Source organism: Squalius cephalus (assembly GCF_949319135.1).
Source record: "Squalius cephalus genome assembly, chromosome: 17".
In the NCBI taxonomy this organism is placed as follows: Eukaryota; Metazoa; Chordata; class Actinopteri; order Cypriniformes; family Leuciscidae; genus Squalius; species Squalius cephalus.
In genome coordinates this window covers 9,455,332-9,467,576 of record NC_137138.1, presented here as the reverse complement: position 1 = coordinate 9,467,576, position 12,245 = coordinate 9,455,332, and the positions used below count along the sequence as shown (strand labels likewise).

The 12,245-nt window shown below is 35.5% G+C and overlaps 2 protein-coding genes across 3 annotated transcripts; both read right to left on the bottom strand.

The window, feature by feature from the left end:
* Positions 1 to 1,062: 1,062 nt before the first annotated feature.
* On the bottom strand, positions 1,063 to 4,077 carry rx3 (retinal homeobox gene 3). The gene is made up of 3 exons (XM_079847274.1): positions 3,685 to 4,077; positions 2,982 to 3,205; positions 1,063 to 1,950 (listed from the first exon to the last, which is right to left on the bottom strand). The coding sequence occupies exons 1-3, from the start codon at positions 3,917 to 3,919 to the stop codon at positions 1,516 to 1,518; spliced, it is 894 nt and encodes a 297-aa protein (XP_079703400.1). The 5' UTR covers positions 3,920 to 4,077; the 3' UTR covers positions 1,063 to 1,515.
* A 1,865-nt stretch (positions 4,078 to 5,942) lies between these two features.
* Positions 5,943 to 12,105, bottom strand: cplx4a (complexin 4a). Of its 2 annotated transcripts, XR_013818804.1 has the most exons (4): positions 11,515 to 12,055; positions 10,005 to 10,092; positions 6,866 to 7,344; positions 5,953 to 6,603 (listed from the first exon to the last, which is right to left on the bottom strand). XR_013818804.1 is itself a non-coding variant. In XM_079847215.1 (3 exons), exons 1-3 carry the CDS (start codon positions 11,676 to 11,678, stop codon positions 7,117 to 7,119), a joined length of 480 nt encoding a protein of 159 aa, XP_079703341.1. In that variant the 5' UTR covers positions 11,679 to 12,105; the 3' UTR covers positions 5,943 to 7,116. The 2 variants fall into 2 exon arrangements, 1 of the variants encoding a protein (XP_079703341.1); XM_079847215.1 differs by having other exon boundaries at positions 5,943 to 7,344; positions 11,515 to 12,105.
* Between the last annotated feature and the right edge of the window lie 140 nt (positions 12,106 to 12,245).

Below are 12,245 nucleotides of genomic sequence, written 5' to 3'. Positions count from 1 at the left end.
CTTTTAGATTACTTTTGAGAAAGAAAAAAAATTCCATTCCTTGTTATCAACAACATATTAGACAAACGTCACTACGTCAGACTGATGTTCGTGATGGAACTGCAGGGGTTCGTAAAGGGTTTGTTCACCCAAAAAATGAAAATTCTGTCATCATTTACTCACCCTCATGTTTTTCCAAACCTGCATGAGTTTTGAAGAATGTTGTTAACCAGACAGTTGATGGCACCCATTGACTTCCATAGTATTTTTCCCGAGTATTTAAAAAAACATAATATAATCTAATTACAAGTACTTAATTTTGGAATCTGATTACGTAATCCAGATTACATGTAATCAGTTGATTGTAAAGACATTAGTCTATTACCACAGTATGGGCGGAGAAGAATGTTCCAAACGCAACCACTAGATGGCGGCATAATGAAGGAGAAGCGCCACAGTGAGCGAATATTTCCCTTGTTTCACTTGTCGTGTCTCCCAAAATGCCTGATACACAGAAGTTCTGGTGTCCTCTACAGTGGACATGTCTGAAATCAATGCCCTGTTTTGTATAACAGAAAGCCATATTTTGATTATAAACCCCATGCATTTTCCTGAGATGTTGATTTAAGACAAAACAATTTGAAAATTAGTCAGATTTAAACGATAATTACAAAATATTATCATTTTCCATAAGAGTGCTAAATTTGATCACTAAGGTAATGTCAGTCATTTTTAAAGACCAAGGAGAAGTTATTATCTCTGAAGCCCTGGATGTGCATGCTCTTTACAGGACATCCAGACTTAAAACTGTGACATGTATGGTGTCAGAGAAATTCACTAAAATATAATGTACACTAGAGAGGACAAAAGTCTATTCCTGGGTCCCAGGAGGATATAATAAAAAATTCATTACAAATATCTAGGATTATATAGAATTTACCCTAAATATGCAATGATAGTTAATAGCCTGTAGAAATTCAAATGAATTTATAATAAATATGCAATAAAAATGGACTCAAGTTGTATGTAGTCATATAGCATGACAACCTCAACAATTTAAAAAAGCATTACTGGAGACAGATTGCATTTTAGATTTTTATGAGCTTGTTTTTATTATAAAATACAAAATTCATCTGTACAGTGAAAACATACAACAAAACGTCATGGGAATTGGCCAGCTGCTTTGTACAATACAATGAACAAACCCTATAGCACTGAATGGCTATTTTAAATGGGACAAATGTGATTCATAATGCAAACATTACATGATTGATATTTATTTCTATCCTTAAATGCTTTTTTGGTCCAAAAATGGTTGAATTATGTGTGAATTAGCAGGGAAGCTTTATTGAACTCTTGATAAAAAAAAAAAAAACAAAAAAAAACAGTAATGTACAATGAACAACTCGGGGAGGTTTATGAACGACAAACAGAAGTGAAAACCACTTTCAGGACCAAACAGAGTGTGATTTGGAAAGTTAAAGGAGATGCAAACAAGTCTCTGAGTGTCTCAGTCAGTCCAGCATCATTCTCAGTCTACCACGTCTTCCCTATAGACTGGATGTGTTCCTTAGCTTTCATTCTTAGCGAGGCGATACTTGTGTTTCGTGGGTCTGCCTCTTCTAGTGAAAATTTATCCATAAACCCCGAGCACTGATACGCCGGTGGAGGGGGGCACACCGCCCCGATATGGGGCAGAGGGTGGTTGAACGTGGATGAGCTGAGGAACTGTGGAGGGGTGTAGCTGGCTGGAACACCCTGCTGAGGGGTGATGAAGCTGGGCAGGGACTGCAGGGGAGAGCCGGAGGAAGAGATGGGTCCGGTGAGCCAGGGCTCCAGCGGCAGACCGCTACCCAGAGACAGTGGCCCTGATCTGGGGATGGACAGCATGGAGGACTCCTGCAGCTTGATGGAGCTCACCTCCAGTTTCTCTTGACGTCGCCACTTTGCACGGCGGTTTTGGAACCACACCTGAAATGTGACATAAGAAAGGATTTAGTTTATAATGCAGACGTTGCACATATTGAAAATTCACACAAGTTTAGATGCTCTTAATATGTAAAAACCCTTCAAAAGCACTGAAAACAAAAAAAATGGTGACCTAAAAATGGTAACATCTAAATGAACTGCTTTTAAGACAAAAAAATCTATATAACATGACTTAACCAACCTATATATATCAATTTAAAACTTTTTATGGTTTAACCAGAAATAGCTCTTTAAAGTAACAATGTACAGTGTACACTTGCAATAATGGATTCATCTGTTTCCATAGTTGATGTTTATTTGATGATTAATTTGTGGGCTATATATATCAATTGTTTATGGTCGAATCATAATTTACTTGACTTGTTATTTGAAACCCAATTAAATTTGACACCTTTGATAAAGGTTACTTAGCTGTCACTAAAATTATTTTCATTTTAAATGAGAACATAAAATTCCAATGAAATCAAAGAGAAGGCCAAATTTTCTCTGCTGATGTGAAATATCTTATTTTTGCTGAACTTTTTCAAATTTTACTTATATATATATATATTATAAATATATATATATATATAATATATAAATATATATATATATTATAAAAAAATAACAAAACAAAAATACCTCAATTATAAATAAATAAATGCGTAGTTATGTTCTATCCTATTTTATTTGAGTTTGTATTATTATTATATATATATTTTAAACATTATTAAAAATATAGGCCTATAGATAATTAATTTTTCTTATAAAAAATAACTTTTATATTAAAAAATAAATTTATTATAACGAAATATTTTTTATTTCTTAAATACTTTTTTTAACGAAAATATATATATTTTTTAAAATGTTTTTAATTTTTAAGTAGGCTAACTAAAGAAACCAATGATGAACATGTAAAAAGAAAGGTCACATAAATAAGGTGAAATTGTCTTTCTAATATGTGTCATTATCTTATTCTCAAAGCACAGAGCTCATGAAGCCCATCATCTGTGTTGCGCACGCGCTGTGCTCACCTGTACTCGAACCTCTGGCAGGTTCACTTTGAGCGCGAGCTCCTCTCTGCTGTACACGTCAGGGTAATGCGACTTCTCAAACGCCCTCTCGAGCTCGTGCAGCTGAAATGTGGTGAACGTGGTCCGGTTCCGCCGGTGCTTTTTCTTGGGATTTTCATCATCCGATAATTTACCGCCATCCGCATCTGGATCCGGACTGACCATGACAGCAGATCTACACACACCTGTGGGAAAATAATGTAAAGTTTTCCTTGAGAAGGTGTGACGTGTTCATATTCTAGTTAAAAATCAGGCATTTTAATTATTTACCTTTTTTAACTACATGTGAATTATTATTATTATTATTTTTTAAAGTCATTAAACTTTTATTGGTAGGCTAGCCTATATATTCCGTATAGGCTAACATTGCCATTTATGTAATTATATTTTATAGCCCATAATTCTTTAAATAATGTAACTTTCTTTCTTTAAATTTCATTCAATTTTAACGTCTATTTAATTTACAATTTAAATATAGCCTAGCCTATAAATCTTAACACGCCTAAAACTTTTCAATAAACCTTTCAATTTATATTAATAGCACATTTAAATGTGCATCAGATGTACATGTAGATTATTAATAACTTGAAAATGTAAGTTATTTTGCTATAAAGTGCTCTGTTTTAAACCGTGAAAATGAAACTTTACGCATTTGTTTACTCACCATCAAAGTTCTTGGAGTTCTTAGAGTCCTTTTTGGGGGACAGCAAGAGCTCAGTGTCTTTGACGGGCTTTCCTGATCCATAGGAAAACGCCGGGTGGAACAAATTCTCTCCTTTAAATCCCAAAATGGATTCAATGCTGTGGATCCTCGTTTGGGATCCAGGACTGCGAACCAAGCGCGCGGATGGGGAGAGGCGCTCTTCCATGTCTTGGGACTGGGATCCAACAAGCTTCATCGAACGTTTTGATGTGGAAAAAACAAACAAACAAAGAATAAAGTATGGAAAGCTCAGCTATATTTCCTATTCAATACACTCAGCAGCACATCAATTTCCAATATCCAGCAGCAGAAGCAAGTCAAGCAACTTTCTCCAGTAGTGGTCCTGCACACACTGAGGATGCAGTGGCCCCCAGGGGCCTTATATGGATTCCCCTCGACCGGGATTCTATTGTTGTGAGTGACATCCCCTTCGACACGTCAAGAAACGTCAGATTGGCCGGAGTGAGGGATGTAGTATTGTCCCTGAGAAGAGCATTTAACTCCTCCCAGAGATTCTTCTGCATAATGGCAGCTTTATAAACCGCCTTACATAAATCTTAAATAATCTTTTCCCACTCCAGATGTCTTGACCATGATGGCCTGTAGAAATGAGAGGAACTGGGGCTGGATTACATCTTTAAGGCCGAAACAGATCATAATTACAAGATCTCTGCACGCGCAAAATAACATTAAAAACGTCAGTTTACAAAAATTCTCCGTGCACGTGCACCGAAATAGTTGCTTGTTAGGCGCCAGCGTCATAAAAAAGCGTACACAGTTTAAGCTAAAAGAGATTTCATGTAAGTTTATCATCACAGCCGAGGTGACAGTAAAAGCGGAAAGTCTCTGGTTAGAGATTTCTATATTTGTGTCTAATTTTATTTGATTGATGTTTTGAATTCAAACGATCCCTTTATACAATATTTAAAATGAAGGAGACCTATTGTAGCCTACATGAAGAAATTATTATAATGGAATTTGTATTAATAAAAAAATAAAAATAAAACAAAGAGTTACATATATTTAAAAATGGCTTTTAAAACTCAGGCTTTCTTGGAAGATTGAACTGTAAAGGCGATAATATTCTATCCTATAAAAATAAAATAGTAACAAAAATAACAAAGTCGGCTATTCATACAAGTTCTAGAAGAAAATGTAAACGTTATAAAGTCTGTTTGTGAACAGCAACATATTGAAATCCTTTAAACCTGAATGGAATATGCCTACTCAGAATAGCCTGAAAATTTTGATAAATTGGTAGGATTTAACTATTATATCTAATTGAACTGTCATAAGTTTTGGTGATCAAACATTTAAGAAGCCTAATTACCAGTCTAAACCGATAAAACACCGCCAAGAACTCCTTTACGCCTACACTTCGAGCATGGAGTGGTTTCGGCCATTAGGAGAGTTTGTTACATGAACAAAACGCGATCTCAAGCAGCAAGCGCGCGACCCCTGAGAGCTGGCCTACAATTGAGGTGCAGTTAATTGGAAGAATTTGCAAACTTCCTCAATATTGAATGGATACGTGTAATTAGCTCCGAACAAAGATTGACAGCAGTCTGATAATCCGCAGGACACACGCTGGTTTGAGGGGATTACACACTTTCCCCCCTCTATCCAAAACAGCCCAAATCCTTTCAACCGCTTGGCTTTTCCCTAATTACAACAGATAATGTTGGTATTCCGAGATTTATTCAAAGATACACACACACACACACACGAAAAACCAAACACTGCACAATACAAGACCGTGTTTATGAACTAAAAAAAGATCTATCTATCTATCTATAAATACTTTCATATTTTCTGATAAGGATTTTAATATAAGAATATTTACAGAGAAGGGAATTTTTTTTTTTTTGTCATTGCAATTTTTTAAAGTGCAAATTTCTACTCATATTTGGTCATATAACGAGAAGAGACAAGATTACTGTGTTATATGTCTACTGAAGGAATTTAACTCATTTTAGACCTTGTAATCCTATTATCAGGTAATCTTAAAACTCCAAATACATGCTCTTTTTTAATAACCACGAACTTAGAATCATTTCATATTTATTTTCTCCCATCTTGTCATCTGGTATTGCTAAATAAACCAACATTTTTCAGGCCCTTTTTATTGGATTTGGCTGTTTTCTTGTGCATGTAACGCTATTTGCAAGTACAGTATGAATGTTATGGCCAAGAAAATCTCACAGACAATGACTTATTTTGATCACAGATGCAGTTTTTCAATCGTCTGTTTTATTCATCGGTTTAATCTGTTTACACACGTGACAATCGATCATATTCATGCCTATTTACCTCACATTACATAAGTAACTTAATACATAAGACTAAAGAATCCTAATAAACATTACAATATCATATGTGCCAATGCTAGATGGTCTGCTGTCAAGAAAAGAAGAAATAACAGCATCACATTCACCTCAACCCTTGTGCAAAAAAGCAGGAGGGAGAATTAAACAGAGCTTCTCCTCCGCCTCTGGTTCAAGTCATTATATGTTTCTTAGATATATTTACAGGTAAATATTGCAACATATGCACCAAAAAAAAAAAAAAAGGGAAAGAGAAAAGACACTACAACATAATTTATTAACAAAACATACAAAAGAAAAAAATTCGAAACAGCAAAATATGGGGCCAAGCAAATGACATTCAGAGAGATGTTGCAGCGTTGGAAATTAAAAACTTGGGTGACTGTATTCAAATGAAACTTTGGTAACCCTTTACAATAAGGTCTCATTTGATTTTTCTCATTTTTGATTTTAAAAATGTATTCGTAAATGTTGGAATTAAGGTTAACTTAGATGAATAAATGATGTAGAAGTATTTTCATATTTCACCCAAAAATTACAATTCTATTATTAATTACTCACCCTCATGTCGTTACAAACCCATACGACTTTCATGCATCTTTGGAACACAAGTAAAGATAAGAAATATGAGAAATTTCTGTCCCTCCATAGACAGCTACTCAACTACCACTTGACACTTCAAGAAGTTCATAAAGAGGCTTTCATTCACATTTAAACATTGATCAGCGAACATAAACAGAAGCTCAACTGAACCTACTGATCAATGTTTAAATGTGAATAAAAGCCTCTTTACGACATGACGGTGAGTAATTAATGACATCATTTTCAGTGTTGAGTGAACTATCCCTTTAACAAATGAAACATTATTGTAAAGTGTCACCGAAACTTGAACAGCAATAAATCAATGCGGAGGGAAAATTAAGATACTGGTTTTGTTTTAGGTTTTTTTCAAAAGAAACCAGGTCTGTGTTTCTCAAAAGCATTGTGAGCTAAGTTGAGCCAAGTTAAGAATTACGATGCTTTTGGGAAACGCAGACCTGGATTGTAAATGTGTGAATTTGCTAAATCATTACATGACAGAACACTTCTCCTCAGCCTTGGACTTCATCTCTGTCAGTGTAGCGCTGGCTTTCTCTTTTATCTGATCCATGTCCATGTTCTGTAAGTTCTGCATCTGCCCCAGGATGGAGTCCTTCTCCTCCTCCTCTGTGGCGTCCTCATCCACCATCTTCAGCAGCTCCTCGGGAACATCGACATCATCTCCTGCCATCTGGAGCATGTTATCGTCCTGCTCACTCTGAGGGGGGAATACACACAGGGAGTCAAACGGGGACAGAAGTCCTGTTGTTACTTTTTAGGACACATTTACATTAGTGGTTTTTGAATCTCGACCAGCCTCAACCAATGAATTTCAAGATTTGTCTGTTATACACAACTATAATTAATACATAAAAAAAAAAAAAAAAAAAGTTCCAAAAGAGGGTTTTCACATAAACGCCATTTTTGTGCCATAGAAGAACCTTTCAGTGGACAGTTCCTTAAAAGAGCCATTTTCTTCTTAGTGTAAAGAACATTTTGTGCAATGGAAAGGTTCCATGGATGTTAAAGGTCCTTCATGGAACCTTAGATGTAAAGAACCTTTATTTTTAACCCTCTGGTGCTCCTTGCACTCAAAAATTACTGATAGATATTATTAATGTACTATAATTTAGTTTGATAATGTTTTATATTTTGTATTTTTAGGGGATTTTATGGTACTAAATTATATTTATGCAGTAGTTATATTCCATTTATTACCTGTGAACCACTTTTCGAGCAGAGAATTGAAAATTTAACTTAAACCGTTATAAATCTTGAATGCTTTGGAGCACAAACTTAAGACACTTGGCAGATTATTGCTGAAGTGAAAAAAATAATAAAATAATAATAATAATTTTTTTATGAAATATATATTTTCCAAAACAATTTTACTCGAAAACTGTGAGAAAAATCAAAGCCATAAATCTTAAAAAGGTTGTGTTCCAAATTTTAAGTTGATATCTCAAAAAATTTGCTTTCAGTAAGATTTTGTGTGGGTGCAGTACAAAAAATTTCCACTAGATGAAATTAGTTTCCCATTCCCAGGAGTACAATTTATAATTTTTACATTTTCAAATCATGTCCATGATTTTTTTTGTGCATTCACATAGCAAGTGCCAAAAACTTGACCAAGTTTCGTAGCATTCCGATGAAGTAAAACATTCTACAAAATAAAAAAACAAATGACAAGAATGACCGAAGAGTACCAGAGGAGTGCATCAAACATTTTAGACTCATCTTAAAGGGATAGTTCACTTTGATATTACATTTTTGGTATGTTTTAGCTTACCTCAAGGGCATCCAAGATGTAGGTGTCTTTGTTTCCGCACTAGTTTCAATTTTGATATTTTTAGGTCAAACCGTTCTTGTCTGTCAGTCATATAATGCAGGTCTATGGTCACTATCTGAAAGAGCATGCACAGAGAAGTCCAAATTAAACAATTCCCCATCGTAAGTACACATTGATGGCCTAAGACACGAAATGAGCAGTTTGTGTGAGAAAACGAACAGTATTTATATCGTTTTTACCTCTTGTACACAACCACCTCCAAGTGATCTGAGGGCGCGCGGCCGCGCACGCTTCCTGGTGTGTGATGTGTGCGTGCGTTGTGGCTTAGTCTGCGCAAGCGCCGGAAAGTGCCAGAAGTGATCTCTCGCGTGTACAAGAGGTAAAAACGATATAAATACTGTTCGTTTTCTCACACAAACCGCTCATTTCGTGTCTTAGGCCATCAATGTGTACTTACGATGGGGAATTGTTTCATTTGGACTTCTCTGTGCATGCTTTTTCAGATAGTGACCATAGACCTGCATTATATGACTGACAGACAAGAACGGTTTGACCTAAAAATATCAAAATTGAAACTACTGCGGAAACAAAGACACCTACATCTTGGATGCCCTTGAGGTAAGCTAAAACATACCAAAATTTTATCCCTTTAATTGTTAGCCTTCTTGCATTAATGCATCACATATTGCAGAATTAAGAGAGAAAATGAAGCTGTAAAAAGACAAACAGATGTTGTGGAAAGCCAATATTGTTGGAGGCTTGCAGAGACCTCAGTTCACTCTCTTAATCTGGTTAGCTTATTTATTGGAAGTGCCGAGAGCTCAGAGCCACACAAAGCATCCATATGAGAGAAAATACATTTGTGTGTATGTGCATGTGTGCGAGCCAAATGCAAATTAGGAATTTTAGAGATTAATTATTTTCAACCCAATAAATGTGTTACGGTCAGTTACTATAAAATTCATGTCACACTGGAGGACCATTTATGTGCACTGTAAAATGCTATTAGGTTATTCTAAATGCATCTAAAACATAGACTTTCCATTTTGCATACAGTTCAAAAGTTTGGGATCAGTTTTAATTGATTTATTTTAACAGTAAAGACATTTATAATGTTACAAAATATTTTAAATAAATGCTATTCTTATCAAATAATAAAAAAAAAAAACAAAAAAAAAAACAGTTTCCACAAAAATATTGCGCAGCACATCTGTTCTTAACATTGATAATAAAAATAAATGTTTCTTGATTGGCTAATCAACATATTAGAATGATTTCTGAAGGATCATGTGACACTGAAGAGTAATGATGCTGAAAATTCAGCTTTGATCACAGGAATAAATTATATTTTAAAATATATTCAAATAGAAAACAGTTATTTTAAACTGTAATAATATTTAACAATTTTTTTTGTATATTTTTGATTAAATAAATGCAGCCTTGATGAGCATAAGACTTTTCAAAGACAATCTCAAAACTGTAGTGTATTTAAATAATCTTACAACCTGATGATGAAAAAAGTTAAAATCAGTTGTCAACTGAAAAACGACAAAGTATTTGAGAAAGGAGGGGGGAGCAAAGTGACTTACTTTAGGAAGCCGGTATTTTTCTCGTAGACAAACCCTCAGAGTCGCCCTCTCTGCTTTCTTGTGCAAGAAATCTGCATCTCGTTCCATTCTGTGGAAATGTTTTAAAAACACATTATCACGTGCCAAGAAGAACACAGAATATTTTTAAAAAATTGATTAATACACTATGTAATACAGTGGATACTAATCTTGTGATTTTCATGTTAAAAAACATACCATCGGTAAACATGTATAATTCACTGGAAAACATGCATTGCACAAACAGTTTGTTTAAAAAAATCTGTGCGTGACAGAACACTGTAGCGGTAGAATGACATGACCCCTGGGGTTTAGCTTTACAGCTTAACTCTAGATAAAGAGCTTCAGGATGCTTATGGCATTGTTCAGGCAGTGCGACGACTACACTTGAAGCAAAGCTAGTTTACCAGCAACAACTAGATAATAAAATCCTTTGGATGTTTGATCGGAAGCTACACACAGATCTTCAGATGTTTAGATGTAATCTCACAGCAGACATGTGTGTTTATTGTATGAATCATCTGTTTTTAACCTGGTCATATTTCTACTTAAGTGAGCCTGCTGATGCTAGTTGTTATCTCATCTCACTTGAACATGAATAATATCAAATCTTAGGATTAAACTGGCAATAGTTTTTTTTTTTTGCTGTACGATTTGATCCGTATGATTTGAAAATCTCCTTATTGTCCCAATACGAAAGGCAACAGCCTTAATAAACAAATATTTTAAATACAGAACCACATGCAGTGTATATAGTGTTAAATCTGAGTTTCACGAAATGAGTAAAAAATAAGTTAAGTAGATAACTCCAACTTCAATTGTTACACTTCAACAGTGAAATAGCCATAAATTAAAAAAAAAAGCAAAAAAAGTAAGGAAGGAAGGAAGATTTGAAATATGCAGAGGTTTCATAATTCTCCAATACTTTCAATACTCCCTTGCTACCATGATTGTTTCTAAAAATAGCATTATCCAGCTCAACAAGGCCAGGATAACCCACGCTAAGCTCTGCTCTCAGGACTGATTAGCAGCTAGCATCTGACGCTTGCTCTCTGATACCAACATGGAGTCCGTTCGTCTTTAATGGTTGACATTATCATCATCTTCACACCCCGAGATAGTTCAGGTACAGGTCTTACAGCACTCAGATTTATGAGCTTGCGTCACTGCTCGTGTTGCTCCATGCATGTTAAGCTGCACTTTGCAATTGAAATCAATGCAGCTTTTAATTTAAACAGCCTAAAAGTGTTTCTGTAATGCATCAACACCTTTAAGGATGGAAGAAGGATCCAAAGCAGTTGTCATTGGGATAAATAATACATTAATCCCACTAAGAACCAAACAATCTCCAAAAAAAAGATAGAAAACAAACTTAAAAACATAATATACAAGATGCCATATGCATGTTTTTTCCTCCACTTACTTTGTCAAGGTCATTAAATGATAAATATGCAAGGACAAATAGGGCCAGAGAGGCCCGAACTTTACTTACTTTTCCTCCACTACTTGTTTCTGGTACTCCTCATATTCTTCTCTAGTCATGCCGGCGGCCGCTGCGGGGTCCTTGGGGGTCTCCGCCTCAGCCTTTTCCTCTCCTCCTCCAAGTCCCATTCCCTTCAGTGGGTTCCCAACCATACTTTTGATTAAAAACGCCATTATTTACCCCGTTGGAGTCTCTAGCTTGACGTCAAATTCTGATTCCTTGAACTCTTTTGGTTAAACTCCTTGTAGTTTCCAGTAGAGACGTCCCTCAGATGGATTGTTGGTGGTCTAATTGGAGCTAGGCTAACCGACCTGCCTGTCTGTTATCAAGGACACACTGTTGACTAGAAATGGCGGCCAGGGGGACCAAAAAAAAAAAAAAAACGTTTATGGTGCAGCCATAATCTGGATTAAGATACAGCCGTCTACTCTGAGAGGCAGATGGCTGTGTGCTTTCTCTTTTCCACACAATAAAAGTGAAAGAACCCAATGCATTTATCAATCATAAACTGTAACTAGAGGAAAAAAAATATCAGTAGTAGTCACCGATCAGAGAGAAAACTATGAATTTTGTGTTTTGGAGATTAGGTTGGCGTCCGCCATTGACGTCACATTTGTTGTATCCACCCACTGACTGCTAATCACATTACTTAATGAGGGACTGACCAATGCAGCTAGTTCCCAGATTTTCCATTTATACCCCTTCTGAGCCCAAAGAAGCACAGCTACAGGATTACAAAC